At 39.8% G+C, this 27,627-nt stretch overlaps 1 protein-coding gene across 1 annotated transcript in view; it reads right to left on the bottom strand.

Annotated features, from left to right (window-relative positions):
- Positions 1-493: 493 nt before the first annotated feature.
- Positions 494-27,627, bottom strand: part of LOC126190110 (uncharacterized) — a 54,567-nt gene continuing 27,433 nt past the window's right edge. The window contains exons 3-5 of the mRNA XM_049930995.1: positions 27,038-27,621; positions 19,850-20,041; positions 494-3,209 (exon numbers count right to left, since the gene is read on the bottom strand). Of these exons, the coding sequence (XP_049786952.1) occupies positions 3,048-3,209; positions 19,850-20,041; positions 27,038-27,621 (938 nt within the window). The 3' untranslated portion in view covers positions 494-3,047. The remainder of the gene's footprint in view (positions 3,210-19,849; positions 20,042-27,037; positions 27,622-27,627) is intronic.

Below are 27,627 nucleotides of genomic sequence, written 5' to 3' on the forward strand. Positions count from 1 at the left end.
TCTGGAGTAGTGATATATCTTGGCCGACCACTTCACGGATAATCATCTAAGCTCTCATGACTCAGAAGGGATCAACATGTAAGGGACCTAAACCAACAATGCATGACACTGCATGCCACAACACGGTCACAATCATAAAACAAATAAACACTGGCACCACATACTAAGACTAGTAATAAGGTAATGTTGCTTGGGAGGAGAAGGCTCAAAGAACTTTTATTCCGAGGCTCCTCCTCCGCAATGACATCCTGCATAGTGTTTAAAGTATACTGCACACAAGCAGTAATGTATTGCTCATCTTATTGTGTGCAGACAGAGGTATATTCTCTTCTCTATTCAAAGCTGTAATCAATGAATTTTATATATCAGAAATGTATTAAGTTGTTTAAGGAATAATGCATTCAAGTAGCAATGAACTATATTCTATTTCAACTAACAAGTTACAAATATAAGTGTATTTCTCATGTGAAGCTAAAATTCATGTATGAAGTGCTCAATCAGCATTTAATCTTCATAATCTGTGTAAACATAAATTAGCACAAACCATTTCAGATGAGAATACCTCGAGGTTGTACTGAGACCTTCTCATCTGAAATAGGCCATTATCAACCAACATGCTACTTATACTGTATTACTCGTCCAAATACAGCATATCACTTCCCTCTATATACTACAAATTATTCTTAACCACCATCATTGTGTTACATTTTCTTCGACATTTGCATTATATAAATTATATTCTCATAAACTAGGTAGTAACAAATTATATGGAACCATTTTAACAATTGTTAAGCATTCAATTCGATGTAACCTCAGAGAAATGTCTATATATTATATTCTTTATATTATTTTTTAAAAAAGGCATTAAGAACTGAATATCAATAAGAATGTAACAATGAGAAGTCTTTGCTATTAGATTCAGAAGCATCCGACCCACCTTACATTTCAAGGCGGTGGGTTACTCTGTACTGTTAATGAAATAAATAAGTTCTCCCAACCAAATTTAAATTCATTTGTCCACTTGGCAACAGTTGAGTATGAAGTAGCAGAGTCCCCCAGCGTATTATGGGAATCGGCATCAATGTCCTTTGCTTTCATACCTTTCTTTACAAGTGCTCAAATCTCGATGTTTTCCATCTTCGCAAATCACTACGTGGGAACAACAGAGCCATGTCACCACCACAGCTCTCTTCCAAGGACACTGACGGGGCATGTGTTTACAGGCAATCGTCCAATGAATATCACATGAACAACTTGTTGCACTCTGACCTATTGTGGTGATTCCGAGAACTTTTCAAAGCACCCTGGTACATATCAACTTTTTCCACTATCATTCCAAAGTTGCTAAATCATCATTACCACCGAGTTGAATTGCTGTTGGTGTGGATGTATGTGTTCAGCTGTCTGTATGTGGGATAGTCTATGCACTTACACTGGAAAAAAAGGTATACTGTAATCTGTTGCATGTGCCCTACATAATTTGTCTGTAGGAAAGAAGTTACATTTTCTTATTTTTGTTAACTTTTCCCATCATGGGCTTTCCATCACTATATTAAGTAATGATCTTACAAGCCTAGCATTAGACCTATGACCAATTATTTAAATGAGTAATGAAATAACACACATATTTTTAGAAGCCACAAGCAACAGTAAGAAATGGGTGCAGCAATAATGTCACGATATTGCACAATCCCTATATAGGATTCAAATACTACAATCTTGAACATTTCCATTCAAACTGATTGACCAGATAAGAGGTCGGCAATCTGGCTGTTGTCAGTAGGCTGGGTGGCGAAAAAATGCTTACCTTGAATGTAACTATCTCTTTGACAAGTCAAGTGCAGATGGATCTATGTTTGGGATTGAAGGTGAGACATTTTGGAAGGCCTTTTACTTCCAAAGTCATGTTTTTGGAAGACAGGTTGAGGAATCTGCAGAGTATTTGGGAGTAGTGTTTTTAAAGGATGTGCAACTAATGGAGTATATCAGCTATGTGGCACTGATGGACAGGTTGGACAAAAGTGATGGGCTCTTTGGTGGGCAATAGTCTTATCTGGTGGGCATAGGAAGTCAGTAGTTTGGAAAGCTTCCTCCTCAGATGGTACTGGGAGTGGTTACAGCTCTTCCACTGCAATTGTATCAGTTTGAGAGATAATATGGAGTATATTGTTGCTGCACAGTAAAAGTATTTTGCAAAAGAAGGAAGATTAGCATTCAATGTCCCATTGATAGTATAGTCATAAGAGATGTAGCAGATGCTCAGACAACAAAAGGTTGCGAGAGGGAAATCAGATGTGTGTTTCCCCCAAAGGAATCATCCCAGTATTTGCCTAGAGTGATTTAGGGAAATCACGGAAAACCTCAATCTGGAGGGCTGGATAGGGATTCCAGTTGTCATCCTCCTGTATGAGAGTCACGTGTACAAACCTCTGCATCACCCCAATCGGTAAGTGTTTTGAGAAAGGAGCAGAAATAGATGCATAAACTTTGTGCTCAGATGGTGTAGATTCACAGAAGTGTGGAAATGGGAGGGAAATAATGTCATGATGAGTGGCAGAAGGAAACTGAAAACTCTTATCACCAGAGGTTTTGTTATTGCAGGTGTATTACAATTGTGATTAGGTTATAACAGTTACTGATAAAACATCACCAGTCACTCAGTGTTTATTATCCAATGTGGTTTGGATATGTAGCTTCATTTACAAGGAATACAATACTGGTTTTTAATTTACATATTTTACAATTTTTTCACACACAGGCTACTTAAAGAAGTACAACCATTCCTTTTTTTATTATAGAAAAATAATTTACTGTGAGTGATAAATGAAAACCCAACTCTGGGAGTATTATCTTCTTTATGCTTCATAAATTAGTTATTAATACACTGAAACACATAAGCACATGTATTCACACCCATCATTCGGCCTCCTGTCCAAGTACAAAACTTAACTCTAAGGACAGAGTTACTCTGTTTAATCAGGTAGATTAAATTTGAGCTATAACACTCAACAGTAATAACGAATGTTCCACTCAGACCAGCAATATGTTCAAGATGGCTCTAGTAATGCTATGTCAGAAGCTGCACTGTCAAGTGTGGGTATTACTAATGTACTCTGATCCAGTGCATTGCCAGGGCAACGGAGAACTCCCTTAGTGTTCTTCACTTTCCAGTTGTTGTTTGAGAAAGGATCTCTTGCGAGAGCAAATTTCTGAAACATAAAATAACACAAATTTTAAAGTAAAATTTTTAAAACATAAAAGCATTTCAAAATAGGAAGTCAGATGTTTCAATGCCCATAATGAAATTACAAAGTGAATCATCTAATAACAACAAAGGCCTACACTGCTGCTGACGAATACTGGCACACCCGTAAGAGTTGACTTCCAAATAGGTTTTACACATCACATATTACACTTACGCTTCTACACATTGAAAGATTAAAGCTACTTGTGTCACAATGACTTCTGAACTATTTACTTTAGTGTATAAATAAGTGCTCATAGCAGAAACTGAAAGAAGTGGCAAGTCAGCTATCAGAATGTGAGACAACAAAGTCACACAATGCCTGTTGCCGAGTTTGGTCACATTGGCAACTTTGAATATAATACAATTTTTCAACCAGACGATTTGTCCAACTTACATGTGCACTACCGGCCATTAAAACTGCAACAGTGAGAATGACAGCAAATAACAAAATATTACTTATTGTATTTGTACAGAAACCAGATAGCAGTTATAAGAGTCGAGGGGCACGAAAGGGAAGCAGTGGTTGAGAAGGGAGTGAGACAGGGTTGGAGCCTATCCCCGATGTTATTCAATCTATATAGGGTGAGTCACCTAACGTTACTGCTGGATATATTTCGTAAACCACATCAAATACTGACGAACCGATTCCACAGACCGAACGTGAGGAGAGGGGCTAGTGTTATTGTTTAATACAAGCCATACAAAAATGCACTGAAGTATGTTTTTTAACACAAACCTACGTAATCAGTGCCGTTTGTTGCATTGTAAAATGTTAATTACATCCGGAGATATTGTAACCTAAAGTTGACGCTTGAAACCTCCGACGTTCAGTTGCGTGTTGTAACAAACATGGGCCACGGTCGGCGAGCAGCATCTGCAAGGACATGTTTACGATGACGACCGTGTTTACGAGTGTGGCTGTAGTGCACTGTTGTGGTTTGGTCTAGCTGTCGCAGTGTCCGCATGTAGCACTTGCTGCTATTGTTATTCTGCATTCGTCTCCGCTCACAGACCAACTATAGTACACCGTGTTACCAGACGTCTCTGAAAGTGTAGTGTTGTAGGAACTGTGATCATGGTGTATTCGAACTCTGAAAAGGCGGAGATGATACTCATCTATGGCGAGTGTCGACGAAATGCAGCTGAAGCCTGCAGGGTGTATGCAGAACGGTACCCGGACAGAGATCATCCAACGTGCCGCACATTGCAAAACATCTACCGCCAACTGTATGCAACAGGTATGGTCGTAGCACGCAAACAGGTCCGTAACAGGCCCATCACAGGAGAAGCGGGTGCAGTTGGTGTGTTAGCTGCTGTTGCCATGAACCCACACGAGTACACGGGACATTGCGAGAACCGGTGGACTGAGTCAAAGTAGTGTCATGCGCATACTGCATCGTCACCGCTTTCACCCGTCTCATGTGTCGCTACATCAGCAATTACATGGTGATGACTTTAATCATTGAGTGCAATTCTGTCAATGGGCATTAACACAGAATGCATTGCAGTTCTACCTGTTTACCGATGAAGCGGGTTTCACAAACCACGGGCAGTGAATCTACGGAACATGCATTACTGGTCCGTGGACAATCCTCGCTGGCTCAGACAGGTAGAGCGACAGCGACCTTGGACTAAATGTATGGTGCGTAACATTGGCGACCACCTCATTGGTCCTCACTTCATTGCAGGGGCCCAAACAGCTGCAACATACATCACGTTTCTACAGAATGATCTGCCAATGTTGCTCGAAGATGTCCCACTGGAAACGTGTCGATGTATGTGGTATCAGCCTGATGGTGCACCTGCAGATTCCGCAATTAACACTAGGCTGACCCTTGACAGGATGTTCGACGGGCGTTTCATAGGACATGGAGGACGCATAAATTGCCAGCCCGTCCTCCTGATCTTACACCTCTGGACTTCTTTCTGTCGGGTACGTTAAAGGAGAATGTGTACCATGATGTGCTTACAACACCAGAGGATATGAAACAACGTATTGTGGCAGCCTGCGGCGACATTACACCAGATGTACTGCGGCGTGTACGACATTCATTACGCCAGAGCAAATGATGGCCACCACATTGAACATCTATTGGCCTGACATGTCGGGACACATTCTATTCCACTCAGTAATTGAAAACTGAAACCAGGTGTGTACGTGTATCTCACCTCTCATGGTAATGTACATGTGCGTCAGTGAAAAAGACCAATAAAAAGGTGTTAGCATGTGGACGTAATGTGCTGTTCCAGTCTCTTCGGTACCTAAGGTCCATCACCATTCCCTCTGGATCCCTACGTAATTCAGTGCTCTCTGATACACACGATCAAACAGCGGAGGAGTGGTACTCAAGCGTCAACTTTAGGTTACAATACCTCCGGATGTAATTAACATTTTACAATGCAACAAACGGCACTGATTACGTATTTGTTTATATGTTCAGATGTGCTAACAAAACTAACGGGGTTCCATTTAAAAAACGTAGGTTTGTGTTAAAAAAAAATACTTCCGTGCATTTTTTAATGGTTTGTATTAACCAATTACACTAGCCCCTCTCTTCACGTTCAGTCTGTGGAATCGATTCGTCAGTATTTGACATGGTTTATGAAATATATCCAGCGGTAATGTTAGGTGACTCACCCTGTATACTGAGCAAGCAGCAAAGGAAACAGAAGAAAAATTTGGAGTAGGAATTAAAATCCACGGAGAAGAAATAAAAACACTGAGGTATGCTGATGACATTGCTGTTTCTGACAGACTTACAAAGGACCTGGAAGAGCAGTTTAACGGAATGGTCAGTGTCTTGAAAGGTGGATGTAAGATGAACATCAAGAAAAGCAAAACAAGGATAATGGAATGTAGTAGAACTATATCAGATGATGCTGAGGGAATAAGGTTAAGAAATGAGACAAAGTAGTAGATGAGTTTTGCTATTTGGGAAGCAAAATAACTGATGATGGTCGAAGTAGAGAGGATATAAAATGCAAGGAAAGTGTTTCTGAAGAAGAGAAGTTTTTTAACATTGAGTATAGATTTAAGTGTCGGGAAGTCTTTTCAGAAAGTATTTCTATGGAGTGTAGCCATGTATGGAAGTGAAACATGAATGATAAACAGTTTAGACAAGAAGAGAATAGAAGTTTTCAAAATGTGTGCTACAGATGAATGCTGGAGATTAGATGGGTAGATCATGTAACTAATGAGGTACTGAACAGAATTGGGGAGAAGAGGAATTTGGGGCACAACTTGACTAGAAGATGGGATTAGTTGGTAGGACATGTTCTGAGGCATCAAGGGATCACCAATTTAATATTGGAGGGCAGTGTGGAGGGTAAGAATCGTAGAGGGAGACCAAGAGATGAATACACTAAGCAGGTACACAAGGATATAGGCTGCAGTAGGTACTTGGATATGAAGAAGCTTGCACAGGATAGAGTAGCAGGGAGAGCTGCAACAAACCAGTCTCCAGATTAAAGACCGCAACAACAACATTATACAATATAGCAGGAAAAATACAGGAATAGATGGTGTAGGTGATCTGGGGTGAAATTTAGTACACAAGGCTGCCATTTCTGGCAACAACAATGGTTCTAACCCACCTTGGCACTGAGCAAAAAGGAGTTTGGATGAGAGGTACAGGTCTGTCATTCCGCGCTCCTTCAACTCTATGCAAGTGACTGGCAAGTGATAGCATGCCAGGGCCCTCTTTATCAAGCTCACAATATTCACCATTGTTAATCTATACATCTACACAGTATTGCTTTATGTGAAAAGGAATTTAAATGAGGTCAACATCAGAGAGACATTCACTCTCATAATAACAGAGGCAAAATGGAATTCGGTATTTGGAGCCAGACTCAGAGAGACTGTAAACTCATGTAAAATAACAAGCTTAAAGCTCTTTAATAAACTTTCAATATCTGCTCAGTCACTGCCATATAATATTTTAAAAGTTAACAACTGTGACTGGTGACTCAAATACCCATTTTACAAGATAGCAGAATCTTCTAACATAAAATTTATCGACATTAGTTTTTAAAAATACAGTAAAACCAAGTTTTTACATTCCTGCTTTTTATGTTCATTTTTGTCAGTCCCAACAGAGGTCCTATTCTCTCAATACAATGATTTCCCATCAATAATGATTCCATGTTACTACATTTGCCGCATTTTATGTCTTCTCTGATGTTATCATGACCTTTAACATTCATTTTTATACAGATTTCTGCAAAACAAACATCGTAATCCAGCTCAAAGTCAGCCTTAGAACAAAGCAGAAAACGCAGATTATATGCAAAGTTACTGATCATGTGACATAGCATTAGCACACTAAGCAAGATGTTCATTGTTGGTGTGCTGGGTCACAGCAACCTGTTTGGAAGGGTTGGAAACAGCTGCTAAGTCACTGCCGTAATGATAACACGATCTGATGATAATGAGCCTTAACAGCAACCTTCCTTCCGCTCAGTGCTTTGTATTTCACAGCCATTTACACAAATAAATACCACTTTTGAAGATGGCCATCTCTATAATGGGCTTTCACGGATCACTGTTACTTCGACTTGAAATGCACTAATTACTACTAGGCACACAGTCTTAGGTTGGTACAATCTGATTTCAGACGTAAACATTTCTCCTCAAGATGCTTCATAACATACGGACAATTTCTGACCTCTTTCTCAAGCAGGACAACTCCCTGAGCGGAGTGACCTCCTTGTTGGAAATAAACTCTAGATTTCATGCCTATTTTTCTCTTTTTATGAAGACTGCCAACTTTAATATTTTGACAAAGACTAAATTTGAAGTTTTGTTTACCATAATTTTATAATGATTATCAATAATAAGTCTCACATTAGAACATAAATATCTTTTTAATGTGATTTCTCAAAAGTCTTTTATTGCCACGTTTTATTTACACTGTCGGACCTGATGAGAATGAAGAGGGGAAACCCGCTCATGTTGTTTTGTGTGTCAGCTCTTGGCCACTGCCTTTGTGATTGATGCTTTGTACACCATGGAGAGAATATTAAAGCTAACTGCTGTTAGAAAGAAACAAAAACCATTAATTATTTCTGGTATTTTAAAAAGGCAAATTTAAATTGTTTTAATTTCATATTTTGTACTCTATAAAGAGAATGAAAGTAAGAGTAATTTATTCATTTTCACTAGTGTTTCCTATGCTTTCCTGTATTTTACACTTTCCTGCATTTTACTTTTCTAGGCCACACCGCTGAGAAGTGTGAAAAGGGGGTTTTACTATGTTTCTAAAAGCAGTAGAATTAAGATGAAGAACTTCACCATAAAAATTATTGTTAATATTATTGAATATTTAATCCTCAAATTATTCCACTGCAAGTGGTGAATGGTGAATAAAATGAGTCTCTCAATAACCCATTACTATGGGTTTCCGTTGAGTCTGAGATCTGAAAAACGTCAGAGCAACCATCAAACAGCCTCTGAATTGAGGTAGGTCAGGACACAACAGGTAACATGCATTCATGTGTTATCCAGCTGAAATATAACATCATGAAAACCTCAAAGATAGAGGACAACTACCAGCTGCAAAAGTGTAATGGCTGCTGTTGGTATTACTTACTGAGAACTGGAGCTGACTCTGTGGTGTACACAGTGGCAACCCATACTATCACACCAGATGCTGGGCACTTATGACAATGATGAGTGCAAACTGGCAACATTTGTTTCCTTCGGAGCCTCCAAACAGAGGTCCGTTTTGATGCTATCAAAACCACTTCAAATACTTTTATTGCATGTATGGACTCCACCCATATTACTATTTTGTCAGTTTTCAATAGTGCATAAAATATTGTGTGCCTTCTGCAGTCCAAACAATACACTTTATTCCTTAGGCTACATTACTTGTGTACTGCAATTTTACAAGCAGGAATGTAAGATTTGTACTTGTAAACATAATTCTCACAAATTTATCACAGGTCTTACTGCTACAAATTCTAAAATTGTTGGCTGACACATTTCATAAATGCTGTTGTATGAACATACGCAATTCTATTTATATAAATGGAGAAGAAATGCTCGTAGTATGAAGGACATTCAACACAAAATAGATAGCTAACAGCAAAAGACAAATAATGCAACTGCTGTGACAGTATAGCCCAATAAATGGGATCGTAAGTAAATATTTTTACTGTGCACAGGAAGTTACAAAATAAAAGGCCATGGCAGGTTCTAAAAGAGAGTACTTGTTGGCTTGAGGTGTTGCTAAACTGAATGATATACAGCTACAGCCATGTAACACCTGGCCTTATAAATCTCAAGAAGCTTTAAGAAAAGTAAGTTAGCTACGTGTTCTATAGTTCATTAACATGACTTTTATCCAAATGGTACAGAACAAGTCAGTTTGCAGGTTAAATACATGATATGTCTGTGGTTACAGCTAAATGCTGGCCATTTAACAGTTGTGTACTAACAAGGGGAGAGTGTGGGATGGCCACAGCTATTTCACTCAAACTGAATTAGTCGAAGAAGGCAGAAGTCTGTTTCAGATTTGTAGCATATCTACCCTTAGTGTGCCATAGGAAAAGGTCAAACAATCTTTATAGATTTTTGAGTACAGTGTGAAGGATTTTCAACCACCAACTGTCAAGTAAGTGGTGTGGTACACTGGTCAAGCGCAGGACTGGAAATTCACCAGTTTGGATTTGATTCACATCACTCCCAAATTCCCTCCCCCTCCCTCCCTTAAAATACTTACTTTTTTCAAATCATATTCCAAAACACAGCATTTTTTATTAATGGTACACATCCTATCATGAATGACATTACTTACAGACACATAAAGGTAGCTTTTAGAGCTCAAGATAATGAGTTACAAATTTTTGAAGATCATTAATAAAATCCCAAGTAAAATAGTGCACTGAACTTTGACTAAAAATCCTGTAACATCAAGTAATTTGTTTTTGTGTTCTTGTGAAGAGAAATGCAGCAATCTTGGAGGAGCAGGGTGGAGCACAGTTGGCCTATTTACTTTGTACAAACTTGTGAGCACTTGTTAGACAACTGATGAACTGTCATCACTTTCGGCCCATAATGAAGTAACATCACATTCTTCTTCACTTTCTGAGATGCTAAATTTAATATCAAACTCAGGATCACTAAAGCCACCCTTTATCAAAAGTGCTGGATAAGCAACAATAGATGACACAGTAAAGACAAAAAGTCACTGCCACCTCAACCAACACATGACAGCCAGGCTGCAGATGTACGACTGGATGCTCTATAGCAGCCGAGCACTTAACTATCTGTGCTGAAATAGATTCATTTTTTTCAAATGATCTGTTTTTATGTTGCAAGGGGTTGCTATAAAATTAAAATACCAATTTAATTATGTGTATGCAATATATTCAACATAGTTATGATTACATTAATATATTTAAACAGGAAATTATACGGTTTGTGTCGGTTTGTGATTTCAACTGTTTTCCGACATTTTGTAACAGTCTCTACAGTTGTGAATGTGTCTGTGGGGATTTTCTGTACAAATTTATTATTTTATTGGAAAATGGTAACCCAACAAGAATGTCCTACCAGTGAAGTGAGTGGTGAAAACTGCTCAAAACACTTTTTCAATTTATACGGAAATGGGCTTGATCACCAATAAATCCTCCTGCCCCTGTAGATCCTGCAGCAATAGCTGGGTCAAGTAATTGCAGAGCAGGTTATTGAAGTTATGAATGATAATTTCACAGCAAATGATGAAGACGAGATGATATACACACTGAACATGACAAACAATATCTTTATGGAGAGGTATGTGGAATCACTCACTCTCACTCGCACTCTCTGTCTCTGTCTCCATCTCTTCCCCCCCCCCCCCCCCCCCCCTTTCCCCCTTTTACTAAATGTAGTCCTATTTTCTGTATTTTATTTGTAACAGGTTTCTTCTTCTTCACATACAGACATGAACAACATTGATTATGGTCCTAATGAATATTATTCTCATGTTTCGTGTGTGTGTGTGTGTGTGTGTGTGTGTGTGTGTGTGTGTGTGTACATGGGGCAGGGCAATCACATTTCCAGACTTGTCAGAAAAATTTCAGTTTATTGCCAGTGATATCTGGGTAAAACTGCTTCAAACATAATTCAGTCAGACAGCAAAAAATCAGTAAATTCCTCAGCGAAAATGATGTCGCAACTTTGGAAGAAATAGTGGACAGAACAGAAGTTTCATATACAGACCAGACGTATAAAGCCAAACTTAAGTTTTGATTATAGAATCAACATTGACCAGACTGGCTGCAGTCATGACTCAACATATAGTAGGACATTGGATTACAAGGGTTCAAAGACTGTTTTTGAGTAAGAACTCAAGCTGGTACTGTCAAGACATTAGAGGAAGAATAGAAGAATGTTGTTGTTACTTTCTCCATCTCAGGAAAACTAACAAAAGAGCCTCATGCAAAATTTTTGGACATATTAAAACCATACCCTGCTAACAACAAATTCCTTCTATTAGTGGATTTGTGAGGTGAACAAGCAGATTTGATACAGTATGATGAGACATTCACTAATCAGCATGGCTAAGTAATGTGTAGTATGAAGATCATTCCACACAAATGTACTCCTCTTGCTAAACCTTATGTATATTTCTATTGCAAACACAAAAATCAAAAATACTACAAAGTACTCCTAAATTGCCAAAACAACAGCCAGAATTTCAGGCAAGACAAGATGCAAATTACAACAGATTCAATTGGCAAAATGAATTCTGAGCTTCTGTTTCCACTCCAATGATTGGGTATGCTTGATATGCATCAAAATTGACAGAGGAAAGGCATTCATTTAAAAACTGGAGTGAAGTATGCATTCCACTGAAGTGTGAGTCAGAAAAATGTTACTGCTTGAAAAATATTTTCATAGAATGTGCATGGGGTGTGAATGATATTTATTCTTTAAATGTTTCCTTGACGATTCTCATCTTAAAAATGTAATGTAATTTCTAACAACAAATAAAAAGTCTGTATTTGCAAGCATTTTCAGAAATTTTACTTTCATTTGAAACTTCATACAATTATGTAAAGTAACTGTTTACATATATTAATCAATCATAATTAAATTGAATTATAATTTCTACATAATAAATTAAACTGTTTAAATATACAGGTTATCTCAAAAAGAATGACCCAAGATTTATTTATTAGGAAGAAGGGCTTAACACCAACAAATTGCATACTAAATTACTCAGAAAAGACAGAAGTTTATAAAAATCCATCATAAATGTTCAATATGTCCTCCATTGGGTGCATGGACAACATCTAGCCGATAGCCGAATTCATCCCAAACTGAGCGTAAGGTGTCTTGTCACTGAAGCTACAGTAGCTGATAGTTTAGTAGTTCGTCAATGTCACAAGGTAAGGGAGGAACGTAAACACATTAACATATCCCCATAGGAAGAAATCACATGGTGTTAAGTCAGGGGACATAGTAGGCCAAGAGTGTAAAGCCTGGTCTCACGGTCCTGTATGCCCTATCCAACGTTGAGGTACGCTGGCATTGAGGAAACTGCACACGTAGTTGTGCCAGTGCGTAGTGCTCCATCTTGCTGATAGATGAAATTATCAGAGTCAAGTTGTGGGAATAAGCAGTTCCATAGCACTGCTATGATATTCTGGCAGTTTCCGGCAACTAGAGGAAGCAATGTATTGCGGGTGTGCAAGATACTCACATCCCCTTCATCATTGGACTTACTTGGAGGTACTTTGCCAATCTCCTTCTCAGGATAGCTGGCTGCGACGATCTGCTCAACTTCTTCTCCAAAAAAATGATGCTGTATTGAGGAATTTTCTCTACTCTCAAAATGATTGCGTACACTCAGGATACTTTTAAATCAAGCCTACTATATTTCACTTCCACAAACAGAACACCACGTAACAGTTTCACATCAATGAATCATATTTCGTAAATCCAATGACTCCCAATCCGTCAGAAGCTATTGATTACTTTTACAATAAATACAGTTCCAAACACTCTCTCAAGGTTTTCCCAAGTCCACCATCCGCAACTCTAGAGAGTAAGTAGTAAGTAAGAAAGTAAGTAAAAGTAAGTGTCTTATTTTCTTTTACACAATTCAACTGTTAACAATAATGACTGACGTAGCACCGTGACAGAGGAAGGCGCGCTTGCTCCTAGTGCTGGTCATGTAACTTCTGTGACGAGTGAGGCAACCATTTGCCTGCACCAATCAACCGTTCACCTTGTGACATTCTCTTGACACATGTCCATCCTGTGCACACAGAAAACCGGCATGAGGTAGACACTGTCCCATTTCTCATGCTCATACATAAAATATCGGGTGTTCGAGGCAGTGGAAAGCGGAGGGTCTCTAGAATTTCTGCGAAAATTCTTGAGGCACTACAATATGATTGTCCGGTTACGGTTTCTTCCTCAAAAAAGTAGGGTCCATAAAGCTTGCTTTGTGACACAGCACAAAAAAAAACGTTCTTTTGGTGAATCACGTTTGTGTTCAATTGTTTCACGAGGATTTTTGAGCCCCAATATTCACACATTATGACAGTGAACCATACCACTAATTGGAAAGTTGCCTCATTGCTGAATATCAACTGTGACTTAATAAAAGTGTCATCTTCCATGTTCTCTAGAATAGCACTGCTAAAGTCCACCCATTTCACTTTGTCAGTATCTCAAAAAGCTTGTAATCGATATGGTTTGAGGGCTAAATGACGACGTAACAAATGCCACACTGTCATGCACGGTAACGCAAGTTCTCGGCTAGCACGATAAGCAGACTTGCAGGGACTCCGCTCAAATGCTCGTCTGATTTGTTCCACTGTTGGTTCAGGAACGCGTGGCTGGCGAGTACTTTTGCCTTTACAGAGGTACCCTGTTTCTTCAAACTGTTTATACCACCGTCGAATGCTCTTTGGTGATGTTGGTTTAGCACAAAATCGAATATGAAATGCCCGCTGAACTGCAATCACTGATTGAGTACGACTAAATTCAATAACACAATACGCCTTCTATTGTGCGGACGCCATACTGTGCGAGACTGGATGCATGCTCCAGGTCAGCGTTCATAGCAACATCTAGCGGATTTTTTCTGAAACTCTAGACCATGCCGATTACATCTAGCATGGTTTCAGTTATCTAGTGACATTTGTCTCAATATTATTACAAGTCTTTTTGGGACACCAGTATTTAAATTTTATAATTAATATATTGACACCGTGAGGAATTTAAATACACTATTAATGGTGCCAGTTGGTATGTTCTTGATCACTGAGCCATGCCATTTACCTCATGACTGCTGCTCCTAACACACTACTCAAAAATTGTTCAAATGTGTTTTACGTTTTTCTATGAGCCATTCGGACCAGATATTTTAGGAACATGATAGGGATACCTACTTGCTTCCATTCACACTGTCTGAGTGAAATTGGTGAGCCCCTTCCCACACTCTCCCCTTGTAAGTGTCACATGGCTCGAATTCACTAAGGATTAACATATTAGTCTTTAATACAAGTATTGGTATACACAAATTCATTTTAAGCTGAATGTGCTACCAATTTTTAATCAGGAATTCATCTACAAAATATAAGTAGTTGATCAGATGAAATTTTTTTTGCCTAGATTTTTACAATACTGGGCAGATGATAACGTATTTTTTGTGGCTGCAAATTAAAACCCTTTCTTAGCTAGGATCTGCAGTGGATATTACTACTTTCCTCAAATTGTCATGTATTATTTATGATGAGTGTTGCTAGTAAATATTACCCACATGGTGGCTACAAAGGTCCATTACCCTCTATAATAACCAGCATAAACCCCTACACTTAAATAATGTGAACAACCGTTTTTAGAGTTTTCTTGAGATATGAAGCATTATTTATCCGAAAGATCAGCCAGTGTACTGTCACTCTCATGGTAAAGGATATCGCCATCAGGTGCTGTGCAACATTTTTCAGAGCATTGCTGGTGTAAGTCAAGTGAAAGCTTGTCTCACAGCACCTTTCCTTTCATATCGTCAGTGGTATCGCAATGGTTTTGTGACACAATACCTTTTATGAATCCCCATGCCTGGCCACCACAAAGCCTAGACCTCACCACATGTGATATTCACTACTGGAGTTCATAAAGAGTATTGTTTCAGAAACTGTTATGATACCACTGATGGTCTCAAGCTTTCACTCAAGTTACACTAGTAATGCTCTGAAAAATGTCACGCTGAATCTGGTGGTGTGTTGTCCTTTGCCAAAAGAATGATGGTTAGCCGACTGATTCTTTGGACAACTAATGGTTCATACATCAAGTAAACATCTCTAATGAACTGTGGATCATGGTATTTATTTAAGATTAGGGGGTTATGTTGTTTACTATGGGGGTCAATGAGACCCTGTGGCCACCCTGTAAATTGTGAAGGTGCCAGTTAAAGAGCCCAGCTCCTTGCAGAAGTATCTAAAAGAGTGTAGCTGAATGATTCACATTTCTGTTCACTTTTGTGCATAAACTACGAGGATAATCCCAAAAGTATGATCTATTTTTTATAAGTACATAGACCTTTTTATTTCTACAATGGTTTACATCAGTTTACAGCTTGAACATTTAGCTATTTTTCAGCATAATCACCATTTCTGTCAATGCATTTTTGTAGACGCTGTGGCAGTTTTTGTATGCCCATGTCATACCAGCTCGCTGCCATGCTGTTCAGAAAGTTATGAACCTCTTCTTTCATCTAGTCGTTGGAGCTGAATCGCTTTTCGGCCAAATGTTCTTTTAACCTTGGGAACAGCTGATAGTCACTGGGTACCAAGTCAGGACTATAGGGCGGCTGGGTGATTATGTTCCACTGAAACTGCTGCACGAGAGCAACGGTTTGCCAAGCGATGTGTGGGCGAGCGTTGTCATGGAGAATGTGTACACCCTTGCTCAACATTCCTCTTCTCCGGTTCAGAATTGCCAGTTTGAGTTTTTTCAGAGTCTCACAGTACCTGTCAGCATTAATTGTAGCCCCAGTTGGCATAAAGTCGACCAACAATACCCCTTTCTGATCCCAAAAAACGGCTGTCAGGACTTTACCGGCAAACTGTGTTTGTTTGAATTTCCGCAGCTTTGGTGAAGAAGGATGCCGCCACTGGCGTGATTGTTGCTTGGTCTCAGGTGTATGGTGGTATGCCCAGGTTTTGTCACCCGTGACAACTGAGACCAGAAAGTTGTCCTGTTCAGCTTCAAGGCAGTGAAGAAATACGCGGGAAGCATCAACTTGCTGCCGCATGAGGTCCTCAGTCAGCATGCGTGGCACCCATCTTGCGCACACCTTCCAGCAGTTCAATGTTTCCATTAAAATTCTGTGAGCGGTGCTTCAGGAAACCTCAGGAACCAACGTGCAGAGATCATTCAGGGTGATCCGCCAATCTTCACGCATGTTTTGCCCAACCTTCAACACTGTCTCCTCAGAAATTGACAGTCTCCCGCTCCTTTGTTCGTCGTGAATTTCGGTCCAACCAGCTGCAAACTCTCTCCACCACTTACGAACATTTTTGACATCCACGTACGACTCACCATACACTTCCGTCAATTGGCAATGGATTTCAATCGGCGCAGTGCCCTTTGCCTTCAAAATTCAAATAACTGCATGCAATTCGCACTTGGCAGTAACATCCAAAGGGAGCTCCATTCTCAATGCCTGCCAAGCCAAGACCGAGTGCCTCAGCGTGGTGTGCGGATGCTTGCATACAGCACATGAAGCACTCTTCATAACACTGTGACCAACTGCCACACAGAGTTCTGTACTTATAACAAAATAGGAGACCTTACTTTTGGAATTACCCCCATACTTTATTAGGCACGAGATACAACACAAAATTATTGGCTTTTTCTTCACAGTGGCTACCACAGCAATGAATTTGTTAGAAGATGGTGTCATTTTCCACAAAATTACACGGTAAGGCATTAATAAATGGGAATATGCCAAATATGTTTAGATGTTGATTGGTTTGTTTCCAAAACTAGCATTCAAGCAGAGAGCAAAGGTTGTTGACTGGTTGGTTGGTTTAAGAGGGGGGGGGGGGGGGGGGGGGGGGGGGTGTTGGGACCAAACTGCTAGGTCATCGGTCCCTCGTTCCGATTAAAATAATTGAGAGGGAAAAAAAAGAAAGAAAACAGCTGGAAGAAAGGAGAAAACCACAAGAATGACAGAAGGGCAACAAAAACTAAAATGGACAAAATCGGACAAGAAAACCACATAGAAACACAAGAAACACGTAGAAGGGATCAAAACAAGAGAGCTGGCTGACCATGAGAATAAAAAGGAGAAGCCAGTCACTCCGCAACACATTAAAAGCTCCACCCTAAAAGCACTAGGGTAGAGGACACAAAGGGACAAAGGACATGCACTGAAACTTAGATCAAAAATTAAAACCCACTCTCACAAATAAAAAAACGTAAAACTAAAGCTGCTGTTGAGGCATTGTCGCCCAACACCGAAGGTAGGGTGCTGGAAAAGTTAGAAGTTTGCTGCAGAGCTGCTAAAAGTGGACAGTCCAGCAAGATGTGGACGACCGTCATTTGTGAGCCACCGCTACCCCAAGGTGGGTCCTCGCGATGGAGGAGGTAACCACGCATTAGCCACGTATGGCCAATGCAGAGCCAGCAGAGGACAACTGATATCCTGCGAGAGGACCACATGGAAGACTTCCACACATTCGTAGTCTCCTTAATGACACACAGTTTGTTGTGCGTACTGTTATGCCATTCCGTATCCCAAAGCCGAAAAACCTCCAGAAGTGGTTTCTGTGCAGCCTATTTGGCCAGCCTGTTGGCAAGTTTGTTGCCTGGGATTCCGACGTGTCCTGGGGTCCACACAAACAACAATGAACGACGGGACCGTTCCAGGCCTTAGATGGACTCCTGAACGGATGCTACCAAAGTACGGTGAGGGTAGCACTGGTTGATAGCTTGTAGGCTGGTCAAGGAGTCAGTACACAGGAGAAATGACTCACCAGGGCATGTGTGGATGTGCTCAAGAGCATGAGATATGGCTGCCAGGTCTGCAGTGAAAACACTGCAGAAAGCTTATTGAACTTAAAGGTTTGAACAACTCAGTAATATGTGTGTTTCAGTTCTAATTGTCATCAATATGCACACTCAAATTTGGAACATCGTAGCTTATAATCACGGATGAACAGAGTGATCAGTTGCATATCAATCTGAATTTTGTTGCAGATCTAGCTAGATTTCAGCTACAGTATAGCGACCATCAGTGCGTTTAATAGTGAATGAACTGAGCTATGCACAGTTGAATGCTATTTTAGCAGTATGTGCTTATACAAACTTTCTGGGTCTATATGGCTCACTACGAAACCCAATGACGATGGCTATGATGTAACTGATATCTATCAAGATCTGCAATAACATGCAGATGGATTCCTGAGCATTTCTGTGTTTGTCCCTGATTATAACCATTTCACAATCACTGGGCACAACAATTCCTAATGGAATCCAACCAGATGATATTCTATCTTATTTACTGACTCTTACTGGTGTGCAATATTAATTGTTAGTGTTATTCCATTTGCAGTACAGGATTGATTATACTGCCCCACATGCACACATGAGAGTCCATTTTCAGAGAATTGCTTAACTTACTTAATAATCCTTTGAAAAACATTGACAATTTCTTAAGTTGCTTTTTCTCTAAACAAGCTTAATTTCAACACCTGTATCAAATGCAAAACTCTGCTTGATACATATTATGTGGGAGGTCATTTACACACTTAAGTAATAGTAGCAGCCCTAAAATTTAACACTTTAGGACTCCATGATTCTCCCCAGTTATTTTCTTTCTTTCCAACAATGTTTGAATCACTTAGTACTATATTTTGCATTTATCTAGTGAAAATGATTCAAACCATTTGTTTGTAAAACTACAAATTTCGGAAAACTTAAGCTTTTCTGGAGCAAGATCACACAATCATATGCCTTGGATAAATAATTAAAAATACCACCTGGTGGTAATTTGTTGTAAAAAGGCATGTAATATTTTATGAGTACATATATATAAATGGAATTCTCAGAAAAGTAATCTTCCTGGAATCCAAACCATGACACGATACGTAAAATGTTTCTATTTAGGTGTGATACTGCTCACATTTTTTCGTATTTCTAGAGAGCTGGGAGACTTCTGGGGGAAGAAAACATAACTGTCTACAAAAAAAAAGGCTCTTTCTTAAAATAGTGCTTTCTCTAAGCTACTTGTACAACAAAAGCAGTCCCAATACTGTTCAGTGTTTCCTTGTTAGCAGACCTCATCAGTAGAAAACAGATAGCAGAAGTATAACGTGGTTCTGATGACTGATACAATATATTACATACAGCACAAAGACACTTTACATATCATAATAATGCTAAAGACACAGTTTGGAAAGCATATCTACAGTTTTGAGATTTAGAATGATCAAGTCTGAAAAGATGCAGTTATGCTTGTTAACTTCCCAGCATTGTATTTTCATAACTTAAAAGAATGGAGAGTGGGAGGGGGAGGGGGGAATCACCAAGTTATTTACTTTTAGACAGTAAACTTATGATTACCTCAATACAGTGCACTGACAAAGATATACCTGAGTAAAGACGCCAACACACCGATCTGGAGTGTGTAGCGTTCCACATGCAACAATTGTTATAAGTCCGTGTGGATCAAACCTACCACGGACACCTTCTCTTGTCACATTAGGATTAAAAGCAAGACCCAACTGGTTTCTAACCCAGTCAAGCAATTGGGAAACACCACTGGCTGCACTACCTTGGCTGACCTGAAACAATTTACACAATTGTTCATTACTTTCGTAAATTCATGTATTCCAAATAAAGCATCCTGTTTACATGCGAAAATGTGAAAGACTTAATGGAGTATACAACAGTTATTGCTGTTGCTGTTTAAAAACAGTACAAGACAAACAAACCACCAACTTTACAAACAGGTGACCAAAAAGTGATCTTTCGCATCTTTGTGGTGTCAGCTAATTGCAACTGGTTGCCAGATCCTGAAGACTCAGCCAGGGAAGATTACTAAATACCCCAGGGATTTTCCCTGTTTTGACTGTCAAAACATTTTGTGCTCAATCATGTACAAACTGACACTCACATATGAAGTACTTTCTTATGTACAATAAATAAAATTTAAAACAATTCTGGTCCTGTTGCGAAACCAAGATGATGATTTACTTCAACTTTAGTGTAAAACATTCACGGAATGTATGTGTAAGTCCAGCTAGCAAGACAAAATGCCAGAAGTGGTACTTCATACGCCCTTTGTGAGTCAGTGTCTCAAGTGGTTTTTGTGCTAGGTGGTCGTGTTTAGTTTTTATGGGCATTTCTCATTGTCATGTGTTGTGAAACTGATGATGACAGGTGTCTGGGAGTGATGCCTGTACATAAACTGCAGAAACATATATGTTGAAGCAAGCATTTGGAGTAGACGCAGTAGGTCACAGTCAAAATTATGACCAGGTCCAACATTTTCAAGATTACAGAACATCGCTTGAAGATGACCCCCATTCAGGATGGTCATCATCTAGCATAACTCCTAAAAATGTTGGAGCTGTTTGGAATATGGTGCTGGTACATTGTAGTCAGACCATCCAGGACATATACAATATAGAGGAGCTGTCTTACAAGAAGTGTCTGAGGATATTGTCCAGCAAACTGGAGATGCGATGGATTGTCGCAAATTCTCAGCGACGGGCCTGAACAGAATCACATGCAAGTCTGCAGAGAACTTCAAGAAAGTGAAGCAGACTATCTTTCAATGGTTATTGTTGGTGATGAAATATAGGGTTATGGGTATGAACCCAAAACCAAGCAGCTGTCACAATGGAAAAACCCATTCTACTCTCCCCCTCCCCCAAAAGAAAGTCCAGCATGTGAAGAACAATGTGAAATCCGTGGCCACCTGTTTCTACAACATGGTAGGAACTGTCTGTAAGGAGTTCATCCCTCCTCATCAATCCATCAATGAAGTGTTCTACCGTGATGTTCTGGGGGAGGATGTAAGAAGACAATGTCTGGGAAAGTGATGCATGGTCAACTGGTTCCTCCATCATAACAATATGATGTCACACACTGCACTGATCATCCGTGAGTTTCAAAGGGTGGTTCAAAGGGTGGTGGGGGGGGGGGATGGGGGGGGGGCACTGCTGTTTTTCAGCAGTAGTGGCACTGAGTTAATTTTTTTATTTCACAGGATGAAACTCCAGCTAACATGCCAAAAATTTCACACAACTGAGGAGATTCAAGCAGAAAGTTATATTAAACTGCCTGATATAAGAAGCATTCCAGGGAGCTTACAGTTCATGGAGAAACCATTGAGAGCAGTGTATGCACTCCCAAACGGACTACTTTGAAGATAATGGTGGTGAATAACATCCAGTTAAAGCATAATTTTATTTATTGGCGTATTATGGGAAATTGTGGATAGCACCTTGTATTTACCATACTCAGTTCTAAACTATGGTTCTTTGACTGGATACCAAAAGGCCACAGTGCTCATCAACAATTACTGAAAAACCACTCTGAACAGGTGGCCAACAATATGGCTTGCAGGGATATATGCTTTGGAGGAGCATAGGTGCCAGCTATGTAAACTTCTGATCAAACGTGTGGCTTTGAATGTTAAATTTTAATTCAGGAAGATTAAAAGTGCAATACTAACAGTTCAAACACCAGACTCGGATTTTTATGTTTAAAACTTAATTCCAGTTTTAGTAAATATTTGTTCAGCTTTCTAACAGTCATCTGTCACTGACAACTATTTGTTACAAGACTGACAACACAACATCTGGTAGATGAATCCCATTTGGGAAATGGTCACTGGACTGCAATTCATCAACCACTTCACACTGAGTAGTGCATGCAAGCGTCAGAGGTTATGAACATATCAATGGCAGAGAACAATCCCGGAAAATGAACTAAAAATTGAAAAGTTGTCCACCAATAAAGAGCACTGGATAGAGATTTATACTGTGAATGTAATATTATAAGTAGCTATTATCACCCTTAAAAAGCAACCTTGAGTGGCACCAGTGTCTTTTACACTGCCTGACAAGAAAAGTGAAGCACCCAGAAGGCATGGTCGGATGTTAAGGCAACTTTGAACATGTACACACCATTGGCGTGCATATGAATGACTGGAGTTGCAATTCTCTGTGACAGTGGCCACAAGAGTGAATTGGTGTTTTTACCAGGATTGGTAGGATATATAAAGAGCAGCATGGATGGTCTCAAATGTTGAGTGGTCATTGTGAAGCACACAGAGAATCTGTGCACTCATGTGAGGCCGTGCTATCAGCACCTGAGACAGTTTGGAAGGAGCCTCATTGTGGAGTCTATTTAGATTTCGTGATGACAGGATCTTTGGTAAATATAAACAATATGGGCAAGTCGTGCAAAATGGATAGACTTAACTATCTGTTTAAAGTTATTTTAGTGAAAGAGGATCAGTAGTGCTGATTGTGTTTTTAATGTTAAATTGTCTGTTAGATACTAAACTTTGGGCTTCCTGTTTCAAACAGAAGGACACATGAGAATGAGAGGGAAGACATATTTGCCCTCAAGGTCCCAGTCAACCATGTCTTATCAGCACAAGGGTGAATTACATACAAAGTTTGCCAAGGTAATCCCATTCCTGACGTCCAGGCGGAGCTTCAAGGAATCCTCAGAACCTTAGGCCCCTCTACAAAACCTTTCACCTGACTCCATCAACCTCCTGACCCCACAGACACCTCGCACTCCTACCTTCTACCTACTTCCTAAAATTCACAAACCCAAACATCCCGGCCGCCCCATTGTAGCTGGTTACCAAGCCCCCACAGAATGTATCTCTGCCTACGTAGATCAACACCTTCAACCCATTACATGCAGTCTCCCATCCTTCATCAAAGACACCAACCACTTTTCGAATGCCTGGAATCCTTACCCAGTCTGTTACCCCCGGAAACCATCCTTGTAACCATTGATGCCACTTCCCTATACACAAATATCCCGCATGTCCAGGGCCTCACTGCAATGGAGCACTTCCTTTCACGCCGATCACCTGCCACCCTACCTAAAACCTCTTTCCTCATCACCTTAGCTTCATCCTGACTCACAACTTCTTCACTTTTGAAGGCCAGACATACCAACAATTAAAGGGAACAGCCATGGGTACCATGATGGCCTCCTCGTATGCCAACCTATTTATGGGTCGCTTAGAGGAAGCCTGCCAACCCAAAGTTTGGTACAGATTTATTGATGACATCTTCATGATCTGGACTCACAGTGAAGAAGAACTCCAGAATTTCCTCTCCAACCTCAACTCCTTTGGTTCCATCAGATTCACCTGATCCTACTCCAAATCCCATGCCACTTTCCTTGACGTTGACCTCCATCTGTCCAATGGCCAGCTTCACACATCCGTCCACATCAAACCCACCAACAAGCAACAGTACCTCCACTATGACAGCTGCCACCCATTCCATATGAAACGGTCCCTTTCCTACAGCCTAGGCCTTCGTGGCAAATGAATCTGCTCCAGTCCTGAATCCCTGAACCATTACACCAACAACCTGAAAACAGCTTTCGCATCCCGCAACTACCCTCCCGACCTGGTACAGAAGCAAACCCCAAAAGTGCCCCACTTGTGACAGGATACTTCCCGGGACTGGATCAGACTCTCAATGTGGCTCTCCAGCAGGGATACGACTTTCTCAAATCCTGCCCCGAAATGAGATCCATCCTTCATGATATCCTCCCCACTCCACCAAGAGTGTCTTTCCGCCCTCCACCTAACCTTCGTAACCTCTTGGTTCATCCCTATGAAATCCCCAAACCACCTTCCCTACCCTCTGGCTCTTACCCTTGTAACCGCCCCCGGTGTAAAACCTGTTCCATGCACCCTCCCCCCACCACCTACTCCAGTCCTGTAACCCAGAAGTTGTACACAATCAAAGGCAGAGTCACGTGTGAAAGCACCCACGTGATTTACCAACTGACCTGCCTACACTGTGAAGATTTCCATGTGGGAATGACCAGCAACAAACCGTCCATTCGCATGAATGGACACAGGCAGGCAGTGTTTGTTGGTAATGAGGATCACCCTGTGGCTAAACATGCCTTGGTGCACGGCCAGCACATCTTGGCAGAGTGTTACACCGTCCAGGTTATATGGATACTTCCCACTAACACCAACCTATCCGAACTCCCGAGATGCGAACTTGCCCTTCAATATATCCTCTCTTCCCGTCATCCACCAGGCCTCAATCTCCGCTAATTTCAAGTTGCCGCCACTCATACCTCACCTGTCATTCAACAACATCTTTGCCTCTGCACTTCCGCCTCGACTGACATCTCTGCCCAAACTCTTTGTCTTTAAATATGTCTGCTTGTGTGTGTGTGTGTGTGTGTGTGTGTGTGTGTGTGTGTGTGCGCGCGAGCGCAAGAGTGTATACCTGTCCTTTTTCCCCCTAAGGTAAGTCTTTCCGCTCCCGGGATTGGAATGACTCCTTACCCTCTCCCTTAAAACCCACATCCTTTCATCTTTCCCTCTCCTTCCCTCTTTCCTGACGAAGCAACCGGGGGTTGCAAAAGCTCGAAATTTTGTGTGTGTGTTTGTGTGTTTTTTATTGTGCCTATCTACCAGTGCTTTCCCGTTTGGTAAGTCATGGAATCTCTGTTTTTAATATATTTTTCCGATGTGGAATGTTTCTTTCTATTTTATTTATATCATTAAAAATTAATTTATTTCATTACAGTCATTTGTTCCTGCAATGACACAGATGATTCTTTTTTTTATCATTTTTCATTTTACAAGACAACCCATGTCAGATTCGAAGAAAAGGTGTGACAGTATCACGCCCAGTATTAGAAATATGGTTTTTACTGAGGTACCCTTAAACAAGAAATTACCAATGACCATGATTTGTCACTGTGTTTTCTCAAATGAAGCCATATGAATTTTTTGGTTACTAAAGTGTTTTCTTTAAACCTACTTTACCAAGTAATGCGTCTACTGCTTCTACGTCCTCATTTCATAAAACGTGAGAAAGCTTCACAAGAACCATTCTTTGCAAAAAGTTTAGAAACTGATACTCCAGGAATGGATGGGTGAGCGCATGGACCAATTTAATATTTCAAAAAGGCAGTTCCTGAAGCAGCTGCCATACATAGTATAACTCACCAATAACATTTGGTTGCAAGAAAGGTTAGTGGATCTTTACTGTTCACTAAAGTATGTAATTAGAACAATTAACAAGTCAGATGCAACGCTCTCAATAATAGATTGTTTCAAAATTTTTGTGATGAAAATGACAAAGGTTACAATTGTTTACTTTGCACATACAAGTTTGTTCGGTATCAAAGATATCTGGCTAAAAACATTTTATGATCTCTAAAACTGTATTATGACAGTTTTTCAAAACAAAGATGATGCCTTAAGAACAAATTAATTTAAGTTTCAAAATGATACAGTTTATTTAACTGATTTATATACTAAATTTTAATATTACTGTATAACAAATTTAACAAAATGAATCTACAGCTTCAAGGAAAAGATTTGAGCTGATGAAAGTAAAAGTAACTTATTTCTATATTCATGCCAGAATTTGTCTTGTACAAACAAAATTTAGGTCAAAGATAATTCTATCACTTTCCAAATCCTATCTCTGTGATATAACTAAAGTTGGAATTGTGATATATTGCCAACATTTGGAAGTACTTAAAACAAACTTTAAAAATAGATTTCATGATGTCCTTTGTGTGATCATTCCAGATTGGATACTACCTATCTCAAACCAACAGACTCCAGATTCACCATCACCACAGAAAGACCTGATGGAATTGTTCACCAGTGAAGAGCTAAAATTGAAATTGAAAATAAAAAATATCAAGAATTCTGGCTTTAAATGCGAATTCCTGTATTATATCTAGTTTTATGGATTAGAGAAAACATGTTTTCATTGCATTTCCATCATATTTAGCCGAAACTAGATATCTTGTAGTGTACTAACACCTAACAAGTCTAACTGGCACTCCAAATTTTTTATTTTAGTTCTAATTTTTCACTTTAGTATTCCTATACAATGTTCAGCTACAATTCATTGTGGCTTATATGCAGAGCAGATTTGCTGCTTCAGCAAAAACAGATTGTTCCTATGGAACATCATTTGCTGAAAACAACTGTGGAAACTGTGCCTGCATTACATACCACATTCCTGTAATCCTCGTCTTCAACTTTCGCTTGTCCATGTCCTTCACCCACCTACCCCCTTCCCTGCGCCCACCCGAGCACTGCCTTCTATTCCATCACAGTTTGGATGTCAACATCTTTTGAACATTCTCTCAGGTGAAATTTCAGTACACATTAACAGTAATGTAATGTAAGCCACATGTAACAGAATGAATGCTAATACTGCAGACAAAATATCTTAGGTTCTCATTGCCTTGAGCACAATCTATGCAGTAAATACAAAACATCTCTACTCTGGTAGCTACGGTATTTATATTTCTTAATACAGGTATATTTTGCAAGAGACGTGGAGGTCACCTCTTGTACCACTGTCACTTGCGCCCTTCCCTTACAGATTCTGCAACTTAAATGAACTATCTAAATGGATAAATCAAAAGATAGCTAACTTGCATTAGTGTGGAATAAATCAATTAGAAGATTCAGAGCAATACACATTTTACAAACAAAAAAAGCATTTACACTTCTGTGTTAAGAGTTACATATATTGACGCATGCAGATATCATATTCGCATATATTTTAGAAAATTACCTGCTCTCCTGGCAATAACAACATTTCTGCTGCTGCATCTGCCCAAAAGTGTTCTTCCCCAACACCACCAGCATTCAGAAGTTTATAGAACCAGGTCACAAACTGCTGACTGAATTCGGTGATAGGAAAGTTTGCCTGAACAGCTATTATATTATCTCCACTCATATGGCACACTGCATCAGTAGTTACTGTGGGATCCTGGTATGTACCTCTATCCTGCACAATATTTGGAACACCTGTAGAGTCTGACAGTGGATTTGAATTGTGAAGCTCCAAACCATAGTGATGACTGTCTCCACCTCTTCCGTCACAGTCTTCTGAGCCCGAGACATCAGAACCAGCTCCAGAATCATCAGATCTGTTCTCACAGTTATAATTACCAGTTTCAAACCTCACAGTAGTTCTTTTTTTACTTATACCCAAGAGTTGCAAAATGCGTTTTCTAAGCTTATCCTTAGGCTCACTCAAAGAAACACATTGCTGTCTATCATGCAAGTATTTAAACAGTACTTCTTTGGTTAATTTCTTCCTGCTAAGCAGAACATCAATTGTCTCTGTGTGCAGCAAAATTGCTGCAGTTGCATCTGAAA

Source organism: Schistocerca cancellata, chromosome 1 (genome assembly GCF_023864275.1).
Source record: "Schistocerca cancellata isolate TAMUIC-IGC-003103 chromosome 1, iqSchCanc2.1, whole genome shotgun sequence".
NCBI lineage: Eukaryota > Metazoa > Arthropoda > Insecta > Orthoptera > Acrididae > Schistocerca > Schistocerca cancellata.